Here is a 27991-nt window from a genome sequence, read left to right as displayed (position 1 = left end):
GGCACAAAGTCAGGAACCAGTGGCCTAGATAATCTAGAAGAGCTGGCCCTAGGTGAACAATTGGCCTTAGTTCACCTACTCCCTGTAGGCATCCCATTTCTCCCTTAAAACCACAGAAAAAGATACAAGACACAAGACAAGTTGGGTGTGTGATATATATATAATATGTATATGTATATATGTATATAATCTCTCATTGTATTGTACTTTTATCTTTTACAGTAGATCTGACACAGGCATTAAATAACTGTAGAGACCAGACCTCTGGGGGTCCAAGGTAAGGGGAAATGGGAACAGAGGTGGGTGAAAGAATAAGAGTTGACATTTATATATCTAGTTATGTTTTGAAACATTTTACATACATTATCTCATTTTAACCTCACAACAACCCTGTGAGATAGGTACTACAGGTATTATCCCCATTTTACAGATGAGGAAACTGAGGCTCAAAAAAGATTAAGAAATTTGCCCATGGTCACACAGGTAGTAAGTATCAAAGGCAGGATTTGAACCCAGGCTTTGCCTGAGTTCAAGAGAAAAGGGACAGATCCAAGGAAGGAGAGTGCAGCATTAATAGGGAATAAATTTGGGATGGAAAGGAGGAAAGGAAGTATTAAAACACCTCTGTGATTAAAAAAATACTTCTGAGCAGGGGTCTCTTTAAACACGTTATGGGAATTACAGGGCTAAAAAGGCGAGGAGGTTTGGAGAGGGGAGCCATTTTCAAATTCAGAGGGGAACTTAAAACTTTCAGGTTGATGTTAAGTGGAAAACGAGTGCTAGTAATTAGCCAATGATTTGCTAAGAAAAACTATACTGGGGGGCACAGAAAGAAGGTGACATATTACCATGGCCAGATGAGGTTTCCAAGGTGGCCAGTGGGGACAAAGTCAGTTCAAGATGGCCACCCAAAGCACTGGAAAGTGGAGCTGGGGGTGGGAGGTGGGAAATGTTTATAAGGAAATTATGCAGAGATAAAATTGACCAAATATTATGTCCCAGTGTCTTTTGGAGCAGCAGACACCAGGTTATGGAAAGTATCAAAAGGAATGAGGTAGGGACAGAGTTTGTGAATTTCCGGTCAAGGAACAAAATGGCATCCCTCTTCTTAAATACCCCGCTTTAAAGCCCAAGGGAGGGGAGAAGACACCCCATTTTTCAGCTCAGACATCCACCATATGGAGAAGGGGTTAGGGAATTGGAAAAACAAGGGGACCTAGAGATGACAATTTAAAGGCTTCAGTAAGATATGGAGTGTGGAAAATGGATGAGGGAAAAAGAAGTTGGACAAACCCCATCTTCAACTCAAAAATGACCACCTAAAGAGGACAGCAGGATTATTAAATTTGGGAGAAAGGGGGGGCCCAAGAGACAGGTTCCCAAATATCTTATCTCCAAGTCACTAAGATGGATGGGGAAAGGGAAAGGAGAGATAGGTTTGTAATCAGAAGAGTGGCCCTCACTGACAGGACAGACTGTCACCACCACTACCAGGGAAACTAAGAAAACATTTGTTGAGTCCATAAAAATAAGAAAAAAGAGGGAAGTGGGGCAATTGTAAGAGTATTTCACCAGTAGCCATACAAGTACCTGGATGGCATTGGAAACCAACTTGTCAGGAAAGGGGCAAAGATGGCCTCCCTGCTCTAAACCTCTCGCATACCAACAGTGGAAGAGGGTATTCTTCCAGGGAATCAAAATGGCTACCACCCAACAGGGATGGGAGTTGAGAAGGAGTGGATGGAATTATAGCTTTGTTGTAAAAAATACCTTTGGGGCAAGAAGGGAGTTGGGGAGGGGCAGGGAAAAGACATCAGGCAGGGAAGGAGCATCCAGAAAGCACATTCCATAAAGCCCTGGGGGAGACAGGGAGAGGGACAAGGAGGGATGCAGTGAGTAGACTCAGGTCTTTTTTATTATTCGGAGTTTGAAGGCTACTCGGCCAGCAAACTTGTCACGCTCATCATTAGTGGCAATGTTGACTGCATTAATTCGGCACTCAACATTTACTTCCACGTTGGGGGTCACATTCATGAACTTCACAGCCACCAGAGGCTGTGTATAATTCACCTGTGGAGGTGTATAGAGAAGTAGGTGAAGGAACCACAAGATCTAACTTCAACCCTTGCTTTTGGGGTTCTCCCCAATCCCAAGAAAACCCAGTTCCCTTCAGGAAACTAAGCAACCACCCTTGAAGGGGGGGATCCCAACCCTACTCCAACCCCCACTGGACTTACATGGAACTTCTTGCCATAGTAGGGAAAATACATCAGGTCAATGTTGCCATTGGCAGGGAACATAGTGAAGTCACCGAGATTTTTGGCATCCTCATTCCGCTGGAGAATGAATGACAGGGGATGGTATCATTAGAGATCAGAGACCCAAGCAACCCCCGGGGATAAACCCACAGGGCTGAGTCTTCTCCACCAGCAAAATAAATCTTTGCCTCAGGAAGTTTTCAGAAGAAAAAACATCAGAGCTATCAATAATCACATGAAAGAATGCTAAGTCACTATTGATTAGAAAAATGCAAATTAAATTAACTGAGGTAATAATCTGTCTTGGAGCCTTTTGTTGTAACCTGTTCTTTTTTCTCTTTATATCTGTGTACTGTGTCATATCCTGTCTCCCCTATCAGAAGCCTTAAGTGAAAGAACCTAGTCTCTTCCAACAGACTAGGAGATCATGTATCTGTCAGACTGAGATGGCTTCCCTTTCAGTGAGGATGGAACTAACTTTCTACCCTCCCCACCCACTCCTGAAGCTCTTACCCCTTCCTCAGAGAAGCCATTCTGGAGCAGAGCCAAAAAAGAATAAAGATGTGAGAGGGCAACAAGCAAAAGGAAGGGGGGGGGGGGGGGGGGGGGGGGGGAGCAATCCCTAAGTAAATGGGTGTGGATAGAGAATAGGCATCCATTATCTACTTAGTTGCTAAAAAAAGTTGAAGAAGCTAGTAGGGGCAGAAAAAGAAATGGAGAATGAGGAGGAAGAAGAAAAATTAATGACATTAATAAGCTTAGGCTTTAGGAAGGGGGTTGTCTTTACTCAATCCTAATCAAAGACTAAGCAGGTGTGGAAGCACCTTAGGGTCCAGGCCAACCTGAAACATCTAAGACTCCCCTTCAGTCTAGCCACTAGCTTCTCTTACCCCCTTGTCCCTGTAGTTTCGAGGCCTCTGAGAGAAAGAAAAAGAGAAAGATAAATGATAGGAACCATAATAAGGGCAGGGACAACTTGGAAGTTATCTAATCTTACCTTCCCTGCACAGGTAACATTCATGCTCTGATTGGCTCCTGCATAGAAGTTGATGACCTGGAAAGAGCAGGGAGAGGTAATGTCAGGTATCCCCTAGCTTGTCTTCCACGTGAACATGCGCGCGCGCACATGCGCACACACACCCCCCTTCCCCAAAGCCCCTATTTTCCTTTGGGGAGCCAAAAAAATCAAAGAAACCACGGTTTCCATTAGTCCCTGGGCAAAGGAATTGGCAGAGGAACTAACTGTTCTAAGAGACCGCTGACAGCTGTGGTTCTCTCCCACCCTACCACCACCCAAGCCCCAATGCTTTCTTTCAAGGAACCCAACTGCCTGTAGTACCCGGTTCATCTTGATAAAGACGCAGGGCTGGCCAGTGCTGTAGCCATAGTGGGTAGGGTCACTAAGCCCTGAACAGTCACCCAGTTGTGTCCTGTTGAACTGACAAGCCCGCTTGGGATAGTTGAGAACCCCATTGTCCGGTTGTTCATAATAGTGCCCTGGGCGGCAGACATCATTCTTCTGGGCCTGGACTGAGTCATTGTAGGCTGTAGGAGTAAAGAAAGCTGTGGACCTGACGTCTGTCTGCCCATCCCAGCTCATGAAGATACCTTTGCCCCTTCCCTCAGGAACTTGAGCACCCAAACCCCACACTCACGCTCCAGGAATTTATCAAGTATCTGCACATGCTGGTTCCAGCTCTTGGTATCACTGAGGTTGACCAAAACCTCAAGGTTTTCTGTCTTAGGACGAATCATCAAGCCTAAAAAAGTGAGGGGTGCAGGGAACATGAGATACAGAGGCAAAAGAATCAAGAGGAACTTAGCTAAGGGAAATCTCCAAGTTTCAAGTGAGGGCTGAGGGAGGTCAATCCTAAAAACAGGCATCTCCATGGGACTGTGACTGCTCTACCGCCATCACCCTTCCTAGTAAACACAATTTCCAATGGAATCGGGCAGATCTCAGGAGGGTGGTCAAGTGGGGTGACCACTTTTTCTAACCCTGGGGTGAGAAAAGGAAAATTTACTTACCCGGTGTTGCAAGCTGGTCCTGGTATGTGGGAATGTGGTCTGAGACGGTCTGCAGCATGACCCACATGGTAAGGGTGAACAAAGCAGTTAAAAACCCATAGAAGACGAGGTAGAAGAGGAGGATGAAGGCTATAAAGGGGAAGCAAGGGTTAAAAGACTGATGTTGGAAGAGACCTCAAAGGTCACCCAAGACATAAGCATCTGGCCCCAGCCCCTGACTCCCTGCTGTACTCGGCTCTGCTCTTCCTCCTTCCCTGCTGGCTTACAGATCAGCAACAAAATCACCCCCACACACAACCCCACCAGCTTCCCAACATGAAGCACAAGTTCATATTATACATAAAGCTGTGGTGGACAATCAGAGAGCCCTATGGACGCACATCAAGCCAGCACAACACAATTCTAGAGAACCCACAAGACCAATGGACCCAGCTCCTGGCACATAGTAAAGCCTGAATACTTGTTGACTGCCACTTTTGCTGCTACCACAACCCTCTGGAAAAGGCGCGGCCATCTTGCTAGAGTGCAAACCTCAGAAAGCCTCCCCTCAAAAAGAAAGGCACAACAGAGTCATGTATAATTCCGAGGATGGCATGAACAGGTTTATGTAACACATCCCAGCCCTACAACCCAATCTTGCAACTTTTCCAAAATACCACTCCAGGCCACAAATGCAAAAAATGCTCAGAGCCCAACAGCCTTGCACAACTCCCTCAACACATGTACACGTATCACAAAAATTCACTCTACACCAGTTACACTCCTCCTGCTCCTCCTCATTCCTCAGTCACACTTTTGAATGAACAATTTCATCTGTACCAAAGGAATAAGCTAACAATAGTGCTTAGGCACTTCATAATGATTGATGGTGCCACAAAATCACTGATTGTTTTTTTTTTTACTGGTTCCAAAATGCAAGACAACCTTACAGAATATGAGCGTCTCCTAAACCTCCCAAAAGCACACAATAAATTCTGCTGTTGACAACTACACAAAGGTAACAACTCTACCCTCCCAAACCTATCCAAATTCCACAATCTTATTCTGAGTCAAATAATCTCACAATCACTCAACTCAGGAGGCACCAAGACTTAAGTCTATTCAGTTTCCTTGATCAATAGACCTAAGGAGGTCTAGATCCCAAATTGCTCTCATGAAATGATTTCAAGTAATATAGCAGTAAAGCCTAAGGCCAAGAAGGGTGACCCAACTTGATACTACTACAGTCCTTCAAGCCCACCCCAACTGAGTGATATATGCATGTCCCAACACTCAATGACCATACCTCCCACCACAAGCTCACACTTCGACACAAGCAGCCAAATCCCACAATCCAAACTCAACTGCCCTTCCACTTCAAAAGGCTCAAATATCTGATTTCAGAATCACAGGCAATTCAACTCCAACCCTAACCCCCTACTTTCCAGCACCTTCTGTCCACATCACATGTCTAAAATAATCTGGGCTAGATACAAACTGTATAGGAAGATCATCTCCACCACCAAACCCTGACAAGAAACTCTCTCTGGACCAAGGGGAACCAGCATGTGATCCAGGACCTGCCCACTCATGAATACTTAGGAATTATGGAGTGGGGCTCGATCTAAAAATAGACATGGTTTGGTGGTGGGTTCCTTCATAAATGATGGGTAGAGATACATGGGATTGCGGGGGGGGGGGGGGGAAAGGAAAGAGAAAAACATTTTAGAAGTAATCCACTGAGAGAAAAAAAGATGTGAACGCTGAGGACCCCAGCTTGTGGGGGCTCCATGGGGGGTGGGAAGGCAGCCGTGACCTACTTTCTCCACCTCCGCAGCAGCCGGGAAGATTAGACCCAACGAATACAGCTCCCAAAGCCCAGAGCCCCAGCGGGGAAAGAACTGGATGTCAGGGTCCCAAGCAGGGACCAGGCTGGTCGGCCTAATCGTGGATCTCTCTGCAACCCCCAACTCAATCCCCTTCTCCCCATTGGGCCAGGAAGGCAGACGTTTTTCTTGTCTCTTCCAGACCCCGCTGTCCTCTGGGACCCAGGCATCCGGTTCACCCCTCCCTCGCTCGTTTTGTCTTCAGAGACCCAGACCCCTGATCCCCATCTCGTACCCCAACTGGTCCCGGTACGGCCCATAAACTCGTGAGTCCGCGGGTTCCACACGAACTCTTTCCATTCTTCCAACACCTGTCCACCGGTCTTCTCCTTTTCATTGACCATTTCTGCGGCTCTGGGGCGGGGGGCTAGGCAGGCCTGGAGAAGGGGGACGAGAAGCGGGAAGGCGGGGCGCTAGTAGCGGCGGTGGATGGGGGGGACCTTCGGTAAAGCCGATGCGCAATGGGCTAGGAAGACCCCCAGGGAGCCAAGCCCGTCTGGCCCGAGGCTTTGCCTTGGATTCTTGGGTGCGATGCCCTATGGAGGAAGCGGGAGCACCAGAGGCTACAGCAGAGATGGAGAAAAAAGGCGCTAGGCACAGAACTAAAGGTAACGAAAAGGGGGTGCAGTCAACGCAGAGTGGAGTAGAGCAAAGCCCAAAGGCGGGGGTGCAGCGATGACCCCAAAAATAGCCCAGAGAAGCAACAGTGGTTGTAAAATAAGCGACCCGACGAGGATGGAAAAAAAGGTGGGGTGCGAAGAAGCGGCGTGGAGTAAGGAGGGGGGTCCCCGAAATCTGGAGTTAGAGCTGTGGAAAGCAAAGGCAGCAGCAGGGGCGACGACGCACAGAGCCCCTGGTGAAAGGAAGAGGCAGGCAAAGGTGGCGGCGGCTGAATGCTGCGGGTGTAGGGGTACTGGGAAGGAGGACGCAGCTGTGCGGGAAGCAGTCAAGAACTTAGGGCGGGGGTCGCAGGGTGAAGGCTCAGCTTCTCAGCAGTGAGGGAACGGGGGCTGCGGTTGCTGCGCTATATACTAGGCAGCTTTGTCGTGGGGGGGGAGGTCCGCCCCCTTCCCACCCCCAGAGGCTCCACCTCCTAGGCTATGCTCAGGCCAGTCGTATGCATATGCAAATATGGGCAAGCCACGCCCCTTTAGGCTTGTCCAGGGGGCAAGGCTGTTCTGTGCTGAATATTAGTATTGTTATCATCATCCTTACCAACTGCTTCACCTTCGTTTCTCTGGTCCCCTTCTTTCCCCGCCCCCCCCCACCACCATAGATACACTAGGACATGGAAGAGGTGAATGGGGTCAGGGGAAAGGGGATCCCACTTGGGGATGCCAGCACCTCAACTACCACATTTGTGTCTACCCCTTCTGAACCCTTTGGTGGGTGCACATCAGTATAAAAGTACTTCATGGGACCCTGCTAAACTATTGGAGGGAAGTGGGAAGACAGAGGAAAGGTTGTTGAAGTGGAAAGATTATTCTCAGGGTAAGAAAAAATTGCAGATGACAACACATGTATAACCTATATCGAATTGCTTGCCTTCTCAATGGAGGGGGTGGGGGAGAGGAAGGGAGAGAATCTGGAACTCAAAGTTTTGAAAATGAATGTTAAAAATTGTTTTTGCATGTAACTGGGGAAATAAAATACTAAATAAAATTTTTAAAAAACTACAGAAATACTCAGAATGAGAAAGCAGTAAGATAGAAGGGATAGAAAGACAAAATAAATAGACTGAAATAGATGGGAAAAAAAGAGAAACAAAAAGACAGAGAGACGGGGAGAAAAAAACTAAGATCTAGGCAGAAAAAATCAGATTTGGCATACAAAAAGAGTCAAACAAGGTAGTCAATGGAATAAAAAATATACCTTGAGAAAGTCAGGGAGAAAGTGAATGGAATGAGAGATTTTTTTTCTCCTTCTTGGAATTCTATCTCTCACCCTTTTTCTCCTTCTTGGAATTCTATCCCTCACCCTTAGCACTATGACAGATCTTCCTTCTTAAGTCCCAGACTAACTCCAGTTTAAAACTGCAAATAGGGGACTTCATGGTCTTTTATATCTTTAGTTCCAGTCCCATCCTCTCTTCTCAAGTCCAGATTTGATTCTCAAAATGCCATCTCCATTCATTTGTCCCTCGGTCACTTCAAACTTAACATGTCCAAAAATAAATGCATCTTCCCTCCTCAATCCATTCACCCTCCTGACCTCTCCATGTCTATGAATGGCACTCCCCTCTTTCATCCCAAGTCAGTCACCAAATCCTATTGATATATTTTTTTAATGTTTTCAGTATCTCTTCCTTCCTTCCCCTCCTCATTGCCACCACTCTATTCCAAGTTTCTTGAAATTTTTCCTCACTCCCAGCTGAAATGTACGTATATTCTATCTATGACATGATAAGGTCAATGAAGGTAGGATCCGTGCTATTTTTCATCTTTGTATCTCCAGTGACTAGTAGTGTTTTGCAAAAGGTATTTATTAAAATTTATTGAATTTTCTGAATTCTTCACAACCAGACCATTGCAGCTTCCCCCTTACCTGATCATTCTGCTTCTGCTCCCTTCCTTCCAATCAGTCTTGAATACTACTGCAGAATAACATTGCTAAAATACCACTTCCATCCTGCTACACTTGTGAGTAATGGCTGCCATTGCTTGCCCCTTACGTTCAGAAATCTTGTGCATGAAACTGAAGACTTTAGGAATGCAGGTGGTATTTTCATTACTGCTGCCTATCAAAGCCAAACACTCCCAAAGAGAAAGGTAGATCTGAACCATGTCTAAAAGTGTAGGAATGAAAGGCTTCTTTCTGGCCTAAGATGAAGAACACCTAACAAGAGTCACCTCCTGGCTTCCCCAGCTTCCTTTAAGTCTTTAGCTAAAATCCCATGAGTCTATTGCTTTCCCTCTGTTGATTATTTCCTGTTTATACTGTATATATCCTATCTGCACATACTTGTTTGCATGTTTTCTTCTCTCCTCCCCTATCATTAGATTGTAAGCTCCTTGAGGGCAGGCATTGTTTTTGTTTTTCTTTATATCCCCATAATGTATCACAGAGCTTGGCACATAGATATTCTTCATAAATATTTGCTTTTTGACTTGACTTTTGGGTGGTGCATTGAAGGACAGCCCTATGAGGGTGCTACAAGGTTCTCAGAACAGTGTATGTATAAGGGGACTTGACAACTTATTGACAAAGAGAACACTGGGCAGCAACACTGAGTGTAAAAAGGAACTTCTGGAGATGGGAGGACTTTGAGAAAGGGAAGCTGCAGACATGTGAGGAGACAGCCTCCAACATCTCCATTGACTTCCATCTCAGTAGGCAATTGGATTTTCAGTCACAGCCAGGCCCGGTTTTTCCACTTCTGTGGAGTATTTCATGATCTTCCTCACCTCCACGTTTTGCTCCAGTATTTGACATGCTGCTGGGTGTGGGAGGTTGTAGACTTGGCTCTCCCACCAGAATCTGGATGTAGCGAATTATGGCTGCCATAGCCCAAAAGTGACAATCCCCAAATCTCAGTCCAATCACTATAGTGGTATGAGGCTCAGCATGGTGAGATAGGAAGTTTCTCAGGAGGAAAAGGGAACCCAAGACCTGTGAGCCAACATGTGGATGTCATCACTTCCCGGTGTTTTACAACTATTTCCCTGTGAGAACTGCCAGAACCTTCTAAATTCTTCACAGAGATGAAATGTGCTGCAGAAACATCCTCTGAAAGAGGGAGACAGGCCTGGTAGCCTGGTACAACAGGGAAATTCTGTAGATATCCACTTAAATTTTAACAAAGTACTTGATAAAATCACTCAAACTATTCTAGTTGAACGAAACTTAGAAATATGGGTTAGATTATAGCATAGTTGGGCAGATTCCAGACTGGTTGAATGACTAGACGCAAAGAGTAGTTATCAACAAATCAGTAAATGCTGGTTGAACCTAATTGATGTTACATTATCTCTAGTGGAAATGTCCCAAGAATCTGTTTTGCTTGGGTTGGTTTAACTTGCCTTTTTTTTTTTTTTAAATCAGTGACTTAGATGCAGGCTTGGATAACATGTATGCCTTATTGAATTTGCAAATGGAATAAATCAAGCAGTAATAACTAACACACTAAATGAGGGAATCGGAGTCCCAGGAGATTTTGACAGGCTAGAATGGTGCCCAAATCTAAGAAGATAAAATATAATAGGGATAAATGTAATATCTTACACTTTGGTACAAAAAAATCAATATCACAAGTGCCAGATGGGGGAGGTGTGTCTGGTAGCAGTTCCTCTGATAAAGACCTTGAGGCTTTACTGAACTGAAATCTCAATAGGAATCAACATCATGATAGAGAAACTCCTAAAGCTAATGTGATCTTGGGCTATATTAAGAGAGGCAAAGTGTCTAAGACCAAGGAAGGTACAATCCTGCTGTCCTCTGCCCTGGTCTGACCACATCTGGAATCTTCTCTTCAATTCGGGATCCCACATTTTAGGAATAATAATCTGGAAAGAATCCAGAGGAGGGCTAGTAAGATGGTGAATATCCTCCAAATCTTTAGATGCCATAGGAAGATTGGTGGAAGGAAATGAGGGATAAGTAAATGAATGACTGAATGAAAAATAATTTATTAACCATCTACTATGTACCAGGCACTGGACTTCGCATTGGAGATACAAACACAAAAGTGAAAAATAGTTCCTACTTTCATGGAGTTTATTTGAAGGGCTGTCATGTAGAAGAGGAGTTTGACATTTTCTGATGACCTCAGATGGCAGAAATAGGTGTGATGGCTGAAGTTATGAGGAAGAAAATTTGGGCTGGATGTAAAGGGATAGGAAAGAGACAGCATAGAATAGTGGATGGAATGGTGGTCATGGAAGAAAAGAGTTCTAATTTCACCTCTGACTCTACTAGTTGGGTGCTCAGGCCCTCAAACAACTCCATAGGACTTACACTTTAAATCATAGACAAGATGAATCTATATTATCTCCCACACCAGGAGTTCCCTTTACTGACACAGATCCTTTGCCTGTTCCTTTAAGAAAAATTTTCTTAACAATCAGAGCAATCCAGAGGTAGAGTATGGGCTGCCTCAAGAGCTAAAAGGTTTATGTTCACTGGACTTCTCTAAGTAGAGACTCGATGACCACTTTTGGGGGATGGTGTAGATGTAATTCTTTTTCAGATATGGATTGGACTATGAGGTCCTTTCCAACTCCTAAATTCTGTGATTCTGTGAAGATCAAAGTCTTCAGTTTGTCATTCAAGCCCTTCCACAATCTACCCCCAATCTGCTTTCCCAGGCTTTCAGTTTAGTCGGGGGATAGGGTTCATTTACAGATGACTATAATTAAAAATAGAACACATAGGGGCAGCTAGGTGGCACAGTGGATAGAGCACTGGCCCTGCAGTCAGGAGGATCTGAGTTCAAATCTGGCTCAGACATATAACATTTACTAGCTGTGTGACCCTGGGCAAGTCACTTAACCCCATTGCCTAGCAAAAAACAAAACAAAAACAAAAATAGAACACATAATACCAAAGAGAAATTATAAGCACCTAAGAGAAGTTACTGAAGCCTAGATGTCCCTGCCCCCATTGATTATGCCTTGGGACAATGCTGGATTTGTAGTCAGAGTCCTGGGTTTATTTTAGTTCAGGTTCTGGCAATTACCCTCTGTGTGACTTTGGAGAAGTCATTTATCACCCTGGGCCTCAGTGTCACAGAGCTAAGAATCTCAGATATGGAAGGGACACTTCCTCCCTTTTTGAGATGATCTGGTCCATCTGAGCTATACAAAGACCCTTTATACGTCATTCTTGACAAATAGTTCACTCGGAAATATCCAGGAAGGGGACAGTTCATTCCACTTTTGAATAGCTAAAATTTGTTTGCAAGTGTTTTCTTAAGAGAATTAAAATCAGAATCTCTTTAATTTATACCTGGTTTTCCTAATTCTGACTTCTGAAGTCAAGCTGCATGAATCTAATCCTTCTTCCTCAAGACAGTACTTCAAGCATATGAAGATAGGTATCCCTTTCCAGACCACCCTCAAATTCTTGAACTGATCATCATCATGTGGGATGACCTCCAGGTCCCTCACCATCCAGGTCACACTCCTCTCGGTGCTCTCCATCTTGTCTTTCTTAAAATGCAGTGTTCAGCCCTGAACCTAATATTCCAGATGTGATCTGACCAAGGCAAACCAGGTGTTTTCTGTATACAATGTCTCTCAATGCAGTCAAGGTGGTATAAGCTTTTTGGATGTCATCTCCCTCAGATGACCTATTGAGCTTGTACTGTGACAAAAACCTTCTCTGTAAATTGAGGGGACTGTCATGCTGGCATGCAATTTGGAATTTAAAAACGTCTATAACCTTTGAGATCCCACTGCTAAACCTGTACCCCCGAAAAGGTCAGTGAATGAATGAATTTTGTTTGGTTTGGGGGAGGGGACAATTGGGGTTAAGTGACTTGCCCAGGGTCACACAGTTATAGTAAGTGTCAAGTGTTTGGTCTGAGACCGAATTTGAACTCAGGTCCTCCTGACTTCAAGGCCGTTCCACTATCCACTGCGCCACCTAGCTGCCCCTGAATGAAGTATTTTTTAAGGGCTTACTATGTGCAAAGCACTGGGCTAAGTACTGAGGATACAAATAAAAAAGCAAGAAAGTCCCTGCTCTCAAGGGGCTCACATTCTAATGGGGGGAGACTATACATATGGTAGCTTTCAGCTGCAGGTCAGATGGAAAAAGTTTCATGGTCTTAAATGCAATTTAATTCAATAAACATTTATTAAGAGCCTACAATGTTCTAGACACTGTGCTAAGCACTGGGGATAAAAAAAAAGAGGTGGAAGTCAGTCCCTGCCCTCAAGGAGCTTACAATCTAATGTGAGAGACATGCAAACAAATATAACAAAGCAAACTATATACAGGACAAATGGGAAATAATAAAGAGAGAAGGCAATGGAATTAAGAGGGGTTGGGGAAGGCTTCCCGAAAGGAGGATTTTAGTTGGAACTTAAAGGAAGCCAGGGAAATCACTAGGCACAGTGGAAGAGGGGGAGCATTTCAGATATGAAGGACAGCCAGAGAAAATGCCTAGAGCTGAAAGATGAAGTGTCTTGTTTTTGAAACAGCCTGGAGGCCAGTCACTGGACCAAAGAGTAGGTGTTGGGGACTAAGGCAGGGGTGAAGAACTTGTAGCCTCAAGGCTACATACGGCCTCCCTTAATAAAAGGATTTGTTGGCTGCACCCAAGGACCTAGAAGGCCACATATGGCCTCGAGGCTACAGGTTCCCCACCCCAGCTCCATTGATTATCCCCACCCCTGAATTAAGGTATAAGAACCAGGAAAAGTAGGAGGGGACTAGATTATAAAGGGTTTTGAATGCCAAACATAGCGTTTTGTATTTGCTCCTGGAGGCAATCTGAGGCCTCCCAGGAGTTAATCGAGTAGGGAGGTGACAAGATCAAATTTGAGTTTTAGGAAAATCTTTAGTGGCTGCACGGTCCTTGGGCTGTAGCAGCAAAGCAAAGGGTAAGCCCTCTGCCTTAATGTCATTTCCATTGATCAGATCAGATCAGTTTCTGATGTTGAATCATTTGACAGTGCCAAGGACTTTGGTGAAGAAATCTTTCTTTTCTGGGTTCATAGTAGCTGTGACCAGGCTGCATCTCCATAGGAGTTGCTTTCCAAGATGATGTCTAAGGACACTGGGCTAGAGACATTGGTATTTCCAATGTATCTTGGGTTCAAGAACACAGGGGCTGTCCCCATCTGGATCTAAAGAGAGGTGGTGTTCAAGGTGGTGGCAGTGGTTTGATTTGTCTAGCACATGGTGTGTCTGCCTCAGGATGCCTTGCTGTTTCCTTGATGCTTCCCCAGTGGCAGAAGAAAAGGTCACATATGGGCTAAAATATTCATAGTGGCACTTTTTGTAGTATATTTTGTAGTATCAAGGAACTAGAAACAAGACAGATACCCATTTAGGGAGGAAAAAATAAGCAAACTGCCCGCAAAAACAGCTTTTTTCCCCCTCTTTTTGGATCCCCAACATTTAGCAAAGTGGGTCCTTAACAGGTGCCCATACTTAATAAATATTTATTGAATGACTGTAAGGGGAGGGAAGGGGGGGACCCCACAAAATTGGACACTATGTAGTTATAATGACCAAATATGGCCGTGGGAAAGAGATGAGAAAATGAACCTCCCTCACTTATTTGCAGAGGTGAGGTACAATTGGAGTACAATATTTAATATACTGTTAGACTGGGCTGAAGTGACTTTTAGTTTTTCTGAACTGCTTTTTTCCCTCCTGCTTTATTCTTTGTTATGAGAGACGGCGTATGGATGGTCAGGGGAAAGGGAAATATATATATATTTGTATATATTTATATGTATTAATTGTAGGTTATGTAAAAAGAAAAGATATTAGTGGAAATTAAAAATTTGGAAAAAGGAAATAAAGAATAACCTTTTTTCAATCTCTTTTCTAAATTTATTTTTAGTTTTCAACATTCACTTCCACAAGATTTTGAGTTCCAAATTTCCTCTCCATCTCATCCCTCCCCCCACCCCAAGATTGTATGCATTCTGTATACCCCTTCCCCTAATCTGCTCTCCCTTTTATCTCACCCCCCTTCTCTTATCCCCTTCCTCTCCTATTTTCTTGTAGGGCAGGATAGATTTCTATACCTCATTTCCTGTATTTCTTATTTTCCAGTTGCATGTGAAAACAATTTTTTTTAACATGTGTTTTTAAAACTTTGGGTTCCAAATTTTCTCCCTTCCTACCTCCCCACCCACCCTCATTGAAAACGCAAGCAACTGCATACAGGGAATAACCTTTTTTTTTTAAAATGAGGAATTATAGCTGGGCATAGTGTCACATACCCATAGTTCCTGCTGCTGGGGAGGCTGAAGCTGGTGGACCACCTGAGTTCCAGTTTTAAGCTGCATTAGGGTCATGTCCAGCATCAACATGGTGAACCCTCAGAGGAAAGAACCACCAGGCTAAGGAGTGGCAAGCCCTCCCATTTCAGAACTTAAAGCTTCTATGCCAATTAGTGGTAAGGACTGGGCCTGTGAGTGGCCACTGGACTTCCAGCCTAGGCTAGATAGGAATATTTGGGGTCAAAACAAAAACAAAAAATAAATAGAATGAGAAATTTCACTCAGTGATGCCTTATAGATTCCATCCAGGTCTAAATCTTCAATTCTGTGATCTCATGTTTTTCTCTTGATTGAGATTAAAACCAATAAGGGGTAGAATGAGATCTATCTATACTTTGGGGGTAGGGCCAACCCAGGAATTTGTTTTGTTTGACTATTAGTATTTGTTACAAGGGTTGGTTTTTTTTTTTCTCCTAATGGCTGAAAAGAGGTTGGGAGGAGAGAAAATAAACTTTGGTTAATTAAAAAACAATTTTTAAAAAAGCTCTAATTAAATTCAGTATTACAGTTTAGAGGAAAACAGTCTGAGATTGGAGAAAGGACACATTTAGTATCAGTAGATGAGGGTGAGGGGTGAACAAAATGTCCATTCCGATGATGTAACATTGTTTAAGGAAGCTAGGGAACAAGATCATTACCTAGATTTTCAGGCTAATACTAATGGTAGTGGGGCTGGAGTGGGGCACTGGGGGAGGTGGAAACATTTCAGATCCTGTGATCCCATCACTCATCACCCTGTCTGTTTCCCTCTGTATCTGCCTCAGCCTCTAGTGACACAGTGACACTGGGGGAAAGAAGGATCCTTAAGGAGAAAAGTAGGGGCAGAGAAGGTATAGAGAGAAGAACCTAGAGGCTTTGTTCTAAGAGGAGGACTGACTGGTGTCTTACAGAAGCTAGCTCTGGGCAGGTTTAGGGGAAAAAAGGGGGAGGGAATTACCCATGGGTGTCCTTGCTGAGGGATAGGTGAACCACGTGCAAAGACAAAAGCTGCCTCAATGAGAGGGTGTGGACAGCACTGGGAGATAAGCAGAAATCTAGGAATTAAAATTGGTCTAGGACTGTGGGTGGGAGGACAGGAGAGGCCCTCCAGAGTTTAGGAATCTCAGGAGCCTAGGTGGACCACCCTGATCCAGTAGGAGGTGGGGGGGGGCAGGGGCAGAGGTTAGAACCGTCCCTAAGGGGCAGGTCTTTCATCCAGCATCTTGCACTGGCCGTCCTACTTCCTTCACCCACCAATCAAAAGAAACACTACCAACTAGCCCCACAAAGTGGGGAGGGCTCAAAGGTATCACAGATTTCTAGCATCTACCATAGGAACTCTTTGGGGCATTGTGAAATCATCTAATCTCCCCCTCCTCAGGCCTTCTTTACTACTTCCCTGAAGCCTAAGGCACTCATACAAAATATTTCTGCCCTTCCTTGAAAACCTCAAAAGAGTCTTTTGTCCAGTAACATTCTTATTCCCTGCCTAGGAGGAGGCTGCTAAGTAGGAGACTTAAGATATAGAGTCCCTAAGGGTTTGAAACTAGAGGGTTGGAACACTGAGGTTATCTAAAGGAGTAGGAGCAGGGACACCAGGTCCCCTGAGGGCAGAGGGGCCTGGGATGCCTGAGTCTGCATACTGTTCCTGCTCTGGACCAGCACAGGCTAGTTCCTTGTTTAATGGAGTGGAGACGTCTAGGAATGCAACTAGGCGACCTAGGAGGAGGGAACAAAAAGTAGGTGCTTCCTTTCTCTCTCTTTTTCCCCACCCCTTTTTCTCCATCACCCTCTCACACCCTCTGCTATCCTCCTAGTATAGTTTAAAAAAAAAAAAAGTAACAAGAAACTGCTTAGATGGACAGAATCTTAGCAGTTGAAGGGGACTTTGCAGGTCACCCAGTCCAACCCATACCTGAACCGGAATTCAGTGTACAACATCTCCAACGAGTCGGTCAGCCTCTGCTGGAAGACTTCCAGTGACAGAAAATTCTCTACCCATCTTGAGGATATGGTCTTATCTTGGATTCTAAGGCTCTTTCCCTCCTTTCCCACAAAAAAAAAACATAGAATGGAGCCTGAGTCCCAGAAGGTTAGAGGAGCCCACCTTCCAGGTGTAGGAGGGATGGAGCAGAGTGAGGGAAGGGTCATAGCATCACAGAACTTTAGAGCTAGAAGAGATCATAGAGATGGTCATTTAGCACACCACCTTTTTTATTTTTTTTTTAAACTGATGACTTCCCTGAGGTCATACAGGTAGTAAACAGTAGAGTTGGGATTTAATTCAGGATCTCTGACTCAAAGTACTATGTTCTTTTTTCACCATTCATGTTGGGGCCCTTGGGTTGGAGGATGGGGAAGGAGAGACAGGTGGTGTCCGATGAGTTGCAAGCAGAAGGAGGTAATTTAAGGAGCTCTTTTCAAGGAAGTTTAATGAGGTGTGTTAGTACTGTTGTTCAGGCTCCGTGGACAGCTGTGAGTCCAGATGTTCTTGCTTCGGCTCAGAGCCTGATCCACGTCCAGCTCCTTGCCCTGGACCCGAAGCCCATCCAGACAGAAAGAGACAGAAGAGGCCTCTCCTGGATGAGGATGGAGGTGGGATGTCGAAACTTCTACCCCCTTGCCTATTCTGTTTCCAGATGTACTCTCCACCTTTTCTCCCATATTATCCTGTAAGTACCTAAATAGTCTCTCTTCCTGTGGCCTTCTCCCCTTTTCCCCATACAGGTACCCCAACCCTCAGAATTTGTATTTTAAATATTCATGTTCTTCTTTTTTCTTTTTTTTTTTTTTAAGGCAACTGGGGTTAAGTGACTTGCCCAGGGTCACAGCTAGTAAGTGTCAAGTGTTTGGTCTGAGGTTGGATTTGAACTCAGGTCCTCTTGACTTCAGGGCTGGTGCTCTATCCACTGTGCCATCTAGCTGCCCCCATGTTCTTCTAAGTTCCGAAGATGTTTCCCATGGTCCTCATCATTGTTTCTCTTCTGCTTCCAGATAGACAAATTTTTCAGTGCCCAGGTATGTATGTATAGGGGGCAGAGAGAGTAGAAGGAAATTAGGAAAGTTTCCCCTGTACCTGGTGCCACTCCCAGGATGAGGTTCCCCTTAGGTTGGGTCCAGAGGTCTAGAAGGGAGATTAGGAGTACAGGGGGCACAATAAGTGCCACTTCCTGTGGCCCCTGACTCAGTGTTACCCTGGTCAAGCCCAGCTCAAGTTGAAGCAGACGCCCTGGGCTCAGAGGCAATGACTTAGAAAGCACCTCCAGTTCCAGTGGTAACCTAGCAGAAAGCACCAAAATCTGATAGAGAGAAAGACAGAGACAAAGACAGAGAAGAAAGTGAAAGGAGAGAGAAAAGAGAGAGTCACACCTTTTTCCAGTGGGCCACATCCACTGTCCAAATACTACCCTTCATGTCCTTCCCCCCACCCCTGCTCCTCTGCCATCCAAGCCATATCCACTCCCTGGGTGCAGGCTTAGAAAGATGTGTTCTATAGTTTCCTAATTATAGAATTGTAAAATTTCAGAAGTAGAAGGAACCTTAAGTGATTATCTTATCCAAACCCTGATATTATGGAAGAGGAAACTAAGGTTCAGGGATGGAAAATTACTTGCCCGAAGCCATACAGGAAATTAGTGGCAGAGATAGTACTAGTAGCTACATCTCTTTTGGGGGGGGGGGTAAGGTAATTGGGGTTAAGTGACTTGCCCAGAGTCACACAGCAAGTGAGTGTTATATGTCAAGTGAGTGTTATGTGTCTGAGGCCACATTTGAACTCAGGTCCTCCTGACTCTAGGGCCCGTACTCTATCATCTTCAAAATCTACAGGCCTCAAGCTACATCTCTTTACTCCCAGTTCTAAGAACTTTTCACAATATGACACTGCCTGGTGACCCCACCCACTCCTCAGGCCCTGCCCTGAGGCCTTATCTCTCTCACTTGGTCTTGAAGGTCAAGGCTGAGCAGGGATTGATTGGCCAGGATACCGAGGGTAAGGAGGCATCCTGAGCCCCTGAAAAACTGAAGTCGGAGCTCCAAGGAGAAGGCCCAGGGGTCCACATCTGGCTGGGGGAGGTCTGGAGAAAGAAATGAAAAGGTTGAGACTGTAAGAGCAAGGGCATAGGGTTATGCTGGGAGAAAGAAAGAGAGGGGAGGGGAGAGAAAGTAAGAGAAACAGGTAAATGACTGAATAAAAACAAGAGAGGAAAAAGTAAGTGAAATGATGCATATAGAAGGCTATGGAGAAATAGATCTAGAGACTTTATGAGGTGAATTTACCTTGCAGGCTGAACACTGTGTGGGCACCTGGGGGTAAGAAGGTTCCTGGCTGGGCCTCAGGGTTGCAAGCCCCCTGAGGAGGGTGGCTGAAGGGTGCAGTGTTGCCAGGCTGATTCAGCCAGATGTCTCTTCGGAGACAACCATCCAGGGCAGGAATCAGCTGAGAGGTGGAGGTGTGGATTCACCTTGGGGTCCTGGAAATAGGCATGTGTCCCCCCTCCAGGCTATGGGTCTCCCCAGTTTTTCATCCCCTCACAGACAAATACATTATCTATAAGGGGATGGTCCTCTCAATACCCCCAATCTCCATTTCTATGTCCCCTCCACCTAATTTCCCTCTTTAAGAATTCAAGTATTCCACCTCCGAGGTAATGCCCCTCTAAACCTCCCAGAGGATGCTCCTCTATTACCAGGAGACGAAGGTCAGTGAGGGGGAAGAGCAAGCCCCCCACAGCAATCCTCATTGTGGGGAGAGCAGTCCCGGCCAGGGGCCTAGAGACTTGGCTCAGCCTCAGCACCTCATCACCATCCACCTCCAGGATCACAGAATCCTCCTGATTCTTGAGTTTCAGCTGGATGGAAAAGATAGAAGGGGGCATTAGAGCTGTGCATCACAGCCTTACACATGCACACGTATTCTCTCCCTCCCCCAGGTACTTGGAATCTACTCCTCATCCCTCATTTATACTCATTCATGTATTTACTCAACACTTCATTCATTCATAAAAACATTCACCTGGTGCCAGCATCCATCATCTAGCCGGGGCCCAGCTCACTATGGGAGCTGGGCCCAAAAGTTGTGGAGCTGTATCTCAAGTCGGCCACCCCGAAGTACTAGCATAAACCAGTCATCTTTGGGATTTGTATCCCCATAAAAAATCACTCCTTCTGGGTCCCAGGTCCGAAGGTCAAAGGAGGAGATGGCTCTGAAGGTAGGCAGGAGCTGTTGAACTATATTTGTGTATGTGTAGAAATGTGTGTGTGAGGGGCAGATTGCAGAGTAGAGAGAGAGGGTTCAAAATGAGAAAAAGAGTGGGTGAAGTAGAGAAGGGGGAAGGGAGAGGGAGAGGCCAGGTAGAGAAAAAGACAGGATTTATGAAGAGGAGGGAAGTGGGAGTTCAAGATTCCTCATTTACCTAGTGACCTTGGTGAGGTCAAAAGTCATGATGGTGATAGGCTCTAGCCCAGTACCACTACCAAGGTGGAGAACAGCAGGATCCCTGGAGATCTGTGGAGGAAGAGCCAGGAAAGGGCAGGAGCTGTTTCCATTCTGCCTTTGTGCACCCAGGCCCTGGGCTGGGGCTTACAAAGGAGCATATGCTTCACCACCAATGTTTGTAGATTGATAAGGAAAAATAATATCAGAGAGAGAAACACATGCAGAACTCCAGAATTCTTATCTTCCTGCCCTATACCACCCAGCCACTCCAGCCCCCACCGGACCCTGCCTCCCACTTAACCCTACCCTCACCCAAATCCTGCACCTTTGTGGGAAGAGGAGGTTGAGAGGCCAGTCCCTCCCAGGTCTCAGGTGGCCACAACAACAGCAGCATTAGAGTCAGTGAGCACAGACCCTCCATTGTGGGGCAGCTCTCTGCTCCGTGATTCTGAGAACTCTGGGGAGTCAGCTGAGAGGCGGGCACCCTTGCTGGGCATGGGATGTAGTGGGTTAAAGGTTGCCCTGGGGGGAAGGAGGGAGGGTAGGAAACAGGGGCACTGACCTTCTGGCCCGTCTGAGCACAAGGGAGGTGAGGGACAAGTCATGGGGCCCTCTTCCTAGATTCCCCATCTCTCTTAAACTTTTATTAAGTGCCTACTATGTGCAATGCAATATACTAAGTGATAGGAATCCCAACATAAAACAAAAACAAAAAACCAGGTCACCCCAATCCCTTTGACAAGTCCCATTTGGAACTCAGTCCAAACTGTCCACTACAGTAGTTCCCCCTCCCTTTCTAATCTAAGAAGGAAATCTGCCTTTAGGCTCATCTTCCTTTAAGTTAACCCTTTGTATTTTGGATCTACCTTCCTTAACCCTCCAAACTCCATCAGATTGCACCTTGTCCCTGGTTGGGCTGGAATTATTCCACTGTAACCTTCATAAGAATTTAGGGTTTAGAGCTAAAAAAAGGGACTTTAGAGATTATGTAATACAATTTTAAACTATGACTCTCCCCCAATATTTTATAGATCAGGAAACTGAGGCCCAGAGAGGGAAAGTAACTTGCCAGAGGCTCTAGTTAGACTCAGATATGGTTACTTGTCTCTAAAACCAGTACTCTTGCTACCACAACATGCTCCTTCCTCTGTATCTTCCCATAGTGTCTACAGGACCTACTTCCATGCCTCAGTGCCTGAAATCCTGCAAGCACAGCTTCATGGCCTTGCTCTTGCCAAGGAATACACTTTTAAAATTTAAAGACTAGGGCAGCTAGGTGGTGCCTTGGATAGAGCACTGGCTTTGAAGTCAGGAGGACCTGAGTTCATAATCCAGCCTCAGACCAAACACTTGATACTTACTAGCTTTGTAACCCTGGGCAAGTCACTTAACCCCAACTGCCAAAAAAAAAAAAAAAAAAAAGACTCTGGGGTTGATTAATGAAGTCACTAATATTTTAAAATGAATGTCTTTATCTTTCAGGTTTGTCTCAGGGGCAGGCAGAACTTGGTGGGACCGCATTATAGACAGAGCTATATTATCAAATTATAGATTGAACTAGAAGGAAACTTTGAGATCAAGGTATCCAGTTCCCACATTTCATGGATCAGGAAACTGAGATCTAGAAGTATATATGGAGGAGTAGTAGACAAAAACTAAGTAACTTTCTCAAGGTCACAAAGTAAATGATACATTTAGGATTTGACCGAAAAGAGGAAAAGGCACAACAAAAGTGAGGATTGAGAAACCTTTGCTTATTGCTTTATACGTGTAGTTCATTGGGTCATGAGGCATCTCACTGAAAGAGAGGCCAAGAGGTTTAATGTGGAGGACATCTCTCTTGGGGACTCAGTTTTCAGCTCTGTAAAATTAGGGGGTTGGGTGATGTCTTAAGACCCTTCTAGCTCTGATAGCAGGAGCCTGTCCTCAGACCCAGCCAAAAGACAGGCAAGCTATCTACCTTCAGTAGGTAGGACTTAGTGTGGGGAGAGGGGGCCCATACACCCCTCAAAGCATTCTATTAGGTTAGCTGGCACTTACTGCCTGCAAAGAGAGGGAAGAAGAGGAAGAAGGGAGGGAGGCAGCCTTTGAGGAAGGGGAGTGGTTTTATGGGGAACCTGTGGTAGCTACTCTGCCCTCTCCCCACCTCCTTTCTCCCCTAAGCCCCAGTTTCTAGTTTGTCTCCAGGTCCTAGGCTTCCAATTGCTTTCCATGCCTTTTGGGGACTCAGAGGGTCTGAAGCCCCCGTTTCAGGGAGTCCTTAACTTGAGGTCCCAGAATATAGATAGATTTCAGGGGTCACTCCGCCAATGGACAAGCATGTATTTATTTGTTTGTTTGTTTGTTTGTTTATTTATTTTCTGAGGCAATTGGGCTTAAGTAACTTGCCCAGGGTCACACAGCTAGTAAGTGTCAAGTGTTTGAGGCCACATTTGAACTCAGGTCCTCCTGACTCCAAGGCCAGAACTCTATCCACCACACCACCTCGCTGCATTTATTAAGTGCCTACTATGTGTCAGGCACTGTGCTAAGTGCTTAACAATTATTCCATTTGATCCTCATAACAGTCCTGGGAGCTATATTATCCCTATTTTACTGATTAGGAAACTGAGGCACAGAGGTTAAGTTACTTGCTAGTTACTAGTTAAGGTGCTAGTTAAGTTACAGCTAGTAAATGTCTGAGTCCGAATTTGAACATAGATCTTCCTTTCTTCAGGACCAGTACTCTATTCACCGCAGAAAGTGGGATGTTAGCTGAGACTTGGGGATGGGAATTCATTAATTTTTAATAGTTTGATAATTGCATATCAGTATCATTGGTTTCCTTTGTAATCCCGTGAATGTCATTTCGTGCATTTAAAAAGACTGTTCAGAGAAGGGGCCCATAGCTTCTCCAGGCTGCCAGGGGGTCCAGGACACTGAAAAGGTCAGGCGCCCTGACTTTAAGCAGTCCCACTGTCCTCTCGGAGCGCCCGAGGGAGGTGCGGCCGGACTTGTCCTTCCGGCCGAGAGGAGGAGCCGCGGCACTCGTAGGCTGCAGCTGGACAGCGATGGCGGTAGCGCTGCAGATCCGGGAAGCCAAGGAGGCAGACTGTGGGGACATCATGAAGATGATTCGGGTGAAAGCTACGGGGAGGCCAGGATGGGGGCTGAGGCCTGGGTCCCTAGGGGAGGGAAGGAGAGAGGGGTGGATTCGGGGTAAGCATGGATTCCTGGGGTCCAGGAGGGAAGGAGGGAAGTGGGAGCAGCTCAGACTGCCAGCACCTCCTATGGTCCCCTAGAGTCAAGACAATTCAACAAGTGCTTAAAAAGAAACCAAAACCAAACTTTAACCTGGGGCATTGAATTCCAGGGGTTCAAGTCCTGAATATATTTTTCATTTTATTTTTCAATAAAACCAATTAAGTATTAACATGAGTAATAATAACAATAACTAACATTTGTATAGAGCTTACTATGTGCCAGATACTTTACAAATATTATTTCATTTGCTCCTCATAACAACCTTAGAGGTAGGTACCATTATCCCTATTTTACAGGTCAGGAAACTGAAGCAAACAGGGTTAAGTGACTTTTTCGGGGGTCACACTGCTAACAAGTGTCTGAGGTCACATTTGAATTCAGGTGTTCCTCACTTCAGGTGTGGCACCAAAGTATTTGTTTTCATTATCCCCTTTCCTCCATGTCCCTCCTCCACCGTTTAAACAAAAACAAAACCTTTGTAACTAATGTGTAACCTTTGTGACTAAATCGAGCAAAACAAATCCCTGTGTTGTCTGTGTCCAAAAATATCTCATTGTTCCCCAAGTACCTACTATGTGCAATATGCTAAATGTGGCTGCTACCAAAGCAAATGGGGAAAAAAAGTCCCGGGTCTCAAGAAGCTTACTTTGTACTTCAGCCATGATGACTCTTCTGATCTCGTAATTCGGGTCTCATATATTGTCCCTTTTCCTTCTATGTATTCACAGGAATTAGCAGAATTTGAGAAACTCTCAGATCAAGTGAAGATCAGCGAAGGAGGTGGGACTCTGAGGCTTGAGACCCTGAAGGGGGGTGAGGGGAGTTGATAGGCCTTTGAGACAAGGAACCTTGGATCCCTCCTTTATTTTCCCCTAGTCACCCAATGGGTAAATCATTTTTTTCGGCCTCCAAATATCTCTTATCTCTCTCTGCAGTCCTGAAAACTGATGGCTTTGGTGAAAATCCCTTTTATCACTGTCTGGTGGCTGAGTTTCCTCCAGAGCACAGGGATCCCCTGGGTAAGAGCTGTTATAGTAACAGATGCTCTGAGAGGCATCTTGGAGCTGTGGAGTCATGACGTCCTGTCTCTGACCCGGTCTATCTTTGTCTGGCAGAGTCACTTAAGTCTTAGGGCTCCAGGCACCTCTAAGACTATAAATTTCAAAATAGTAGCCAATCTGCATGAGTAGGAGTTTCTTCCCCTGTCCCCTTCCCCCAAAAAGATAATAGCTAGTATTTATATAATGCTTATGGCTTGCGAACTGTTTTATGAAAGTCATTACATTATTATCTCTATTTTACATGAGGAACACTGGCAGAGTCAGGATTCACACTAAAGTTTTCCAAGTTCAAAACTATCACTCCATTTATTACTGCACATACAGCTTTGGGCACTCATATGTTGAGTGTTGGGCACACACATACAGACACACACACTTTCCTTTCCTTTTTTCTGACTCCTTACTAGTACTGTATCCGGAGGGATAGAGAGGCTTCTGGCTCTCCTAGCCTCCCAATGATCTCTCCCCTCTTGCCCTCTCAGGTTCCACTCTTGCGGGCTATGGACTCTACTATTTCACCTATAGCACGTGGACAGGACGAAATGTGTACCTGGAAGATATCTATGTGAGGCCGAAATATCAGGGTACAAGCTTGAATTACAGGCATTCCATTACCTTCCAAACATGAAGTTTTTCCCCTTTTGTTATCATTGTCCCTTCTGGCTAGGTGTCTATCCTCCTGTAGCTAGGTGTCTATATCCCTCTCCCATTAATGCTTTTCTCCTCATAATAGGTCAGGGGATTGGTTCCAAGATTATCAAGAAAGTGGCTGAGGTGAGGAAGTCTATCTATGGATGGTTTGGGGGGGGGTTAGTTGCTTCTATTTCTGGGCATAAGGGGTACTGGGGAGGTGAGAGGGGGGTCTGAGAACTGGATATCTGGGCCCTTCTCCTTCTAACCACTTGTTATACATGGGGGGACCATCCTGCAGGCTGCCCTAGAGAGAGGCTGCTCCCAGTTACGTTTCGCTGTCCTCGACAACAACAAAAGTGCCATCGACTTCTACAAGGCCAGGGGGGCCAAAGACCTCACTGTAGCAGAAGGCTGGCATTTCTTTCATTTTGACAATGAAGCCTTGAGAGAGATGGTGAGAATGTGAGATGTCCTGGCTCCTTTAGAATCCAGGTGTTTCCTTTAGATCTCCTTTTCCCCTCAGCTCTTATTAATAATACCCTCAGGTAAACTGGAGTCCTTCCTATGGTCACCTACTTCAAGGGAGGGAAAAATGGTTGGGAGTTTAAAATATCCTAAAGTAATAAAATAAAATATCACAAAAGGAAGAAATGTTTCTCCCTCCCCATTCAGAGGTAACAATACTTGAGAGTCACTGGGCCCGTGTCTATAATAACATTCGTTATGGTGAAAGTTGCTGAAGAGGAAGGGTCTTCTAGTATATGGTATGAGAAGTGGAAGGTGGGGGGGGAGTGGACAGGAGGGAAGTTGGTATGAGTTAATTTAGACAGAGACTTGCTTGGGCCAATTAGCATTATTCTGCTTATAGTGAAATATCCTCCCTAATGAAATTTTAGGGGAAAAGGAAAACTTGCAGATTTTTTTTGGGAAAAAAAAAAGACCTGAGACACTGGAAGGCCTGGCCTATAAATTCAATATTTATTGCTCCTCTGTGTTCAGCATTGGGGATAAAAGGATGATTTTTAAAGTTTAAAATAAGTATTGAAGAAAAGGAGTTGTAAGGAAGGAAACTGTCAATCAGTCAAAAAAGCACTTATTGGGCACTTTTTATATGCCAGGCACTATGCAAAGGCCAAAGCTACAAAGACAAAAAAATGGAACAGTCCCTGTCCTTGTGGAGCTTACATTCGATTGCAGGCAGGCAGGAGTATATATTATTTGTGAACAAAATAAATACTCAAAATCTGTCTTTATCTCCCCTGTTTGAATGTAAACTCATTAAACCTAGAATTATCTATCTGAAAATAATGACCAAAAAAAAGGGCTGGATACCATATTTCAAGAAATTAAAAATAAAAATTGCCCAGAATTCTTAGAAACAGAAGGCAGTCAAACTAGAAAGAACATACTAGTCACCTCCTGAAAGAAACCCCAAAATTAAAGTACCCACTGTTGAGGTTTAGGGGTGCTTGAACTCCAAAATATTGATGCAAGTCCTACCTCAAATGAATTCAACTCAGGCCTTCTTTCAGCCAAAGACAAGGTTTATTAGAACACCATTCAGGGGTAAGTGAGATTTTAAGAATCCACGCTATTAGCCAGATTTTAAGAATCAGCAATTTAATGGGGTTAAGATGGACCTTATATACAGAAAGACTGTGGGAGGATCTAGGAGTGGCCTGTAGGCTGGGGTGACTGTGAGGTAACAGAGAAGGACATGGCCCAGGGAGAATAGAGTCTAGATAGAATTAAGGGTGAGGTAACAGACAATGAAGGGCTGGGCTAGGTTAGAGGTAACAGAATTGGGAGATTGGGTTTAGCCATAATGAAAGGTCAGTTGGGTGGATTACTGGAATGGGTTAATGCCTCAGGCGAACACCAGAGACTTGACCATGTGGGAAAAGGAGAAAACTCAAGAAGAGTTAAAGGAGGGATGGGAGGGTTTCTCAAGGCTCATATTCCATCACCAGGAATGTCATAGTCAGAAGCCAAAGCTTCCGTGTCATAAGAAAAATACAAGTATACAAAAAGAGTTCAAGTACCAAGGAGACACAGCAGGGATCACACAAAATTTGCCAACTACCATCATAAAGGAAGGGGGAGCTTGGAATCCAGTATTACAAAAAGCAAAATATAAAGACATAAAACCAAGAATAACCTATCTAGAAAAACTACAGAGGAAAATGTTAGTGATAGGGGCAAGCAAGGCACTCACTGTCACATAACAAATGAAAATGAGTGGGAAGGAGTAGGGATAACTGGCATCCCATAAATCTCGCTTTCATCTGAACTGAACAAAAGAAGATCAGACACAATTACATTTACATTTAAAGACCAAATAATAGAAACAAAGGGAAGGCAGGAATAAGGGAGGGAGAGATCTGGGTAAAAGGGTAAGGATAGGTGGGTAAGGGAATAGTAATAAACAAAACAAACTCCAGTGTTGGAGAAAGGAACCTCAAGGGGAGATTAAAAAGAAGGGAAGAAAATGTAAAATCTTGCCATCAAGGAAGAGAAGAGGGGCAAC

The 27991-nt window shown here is 44.8% G+C and overlaps 3 protein-coding genes across 3 annotated transcripts; 1 reads left to right on the top strand and 2 right to left on the bottom strand.

Moving 5' to 3' along the window:
- Positions 1-466: 466 nt before the first annotated feature.
- Positions 467-6563, bottom strand: ATP1B2 (ATPase Na+/K+ transporting subunit beta 2). Its single transcript, XM_027857196.1, has 7 exons — positions 6387-6563; positions 4287-4415; positions 3914-4018; positions 3598-3803; positions 3256-3312; positions 2238-2336; positions 467-2070 (listed from the first exon to the last, which is right to left on the bottom strand). Exons 1-7 carry the CDS (start codon positions 6493-6495, stop codon positions 1903-1905), a joined length of 873 nt encoding a protein of 290 aa, XP_027712997.1. The 5' UTR covers positions 6496-6563; the 3' UTR covers positions 467-1902.
- Positions 6564-17286: 10723 nt separating this feature from the next.
- Positions 17287-21808, bottom strand: SHBG (sex hormone binding globulin). The gene is given in 8 exon segments (XM_027857258.1): positions 17287-17669; positions 18167-18389; positions 19030-19166; positions 19369-19528; positions 19779-19940; positions 20105-20294; positions 20505-20596; positions 20853-21808. Coding segments are annotated over 8 exon segments (1209 nt in total). The 5' UTR covers positions 20949-21808; the 3' UTR covers positions 17287-17520.
- A 1342-nt stretch (positions 21809-23150) lies between these two features.
- Positions 23151-26131, top strand: SAT2 (spermidine/spermine N1-acetyltransferase family member 2). The gene is made up of 6 exons (XM_027857257.1): positions 23151-23646; positions 24499-24550; positions 24706-24789; positions 25314-25415; positions 25565-25605; positions 25763-26131. The coding sequence occupies exons 1-6, from the start codon at positions 23578-23580 to the stop codon at positions 25928-25930; spliced, it is 516 nt and encodes a 171-aa protein (XP_027713058.1). The 5' UTR covers positions 23151-23577; the 3' UTR covers positions 25931-26131.
- Positions 26132-27991: the final 1860 nt, after the last annotated feature.

This window comes from Vombatus ursinus, unplaced genomic scaffold (assembly GCF_900497805.2).
Source record: "Vombatus ursinus unplaced genomic scaffold, bare-nosed wombat genome assembly UNPS02011916.1, whole genome shotgun sequence".
Taxonomy (NCBI): domain Eukaryota; kingdom Metazoa; phylum Chordata; class Mammalia; order Diprotodontia; family Vombatidae; genus Vombatus; species Vombatus ursinus.
Note: the sequence above shows the minus strand (reverse complement) of the source record. Positions and strands in the feature narration are given on the sequence as shown.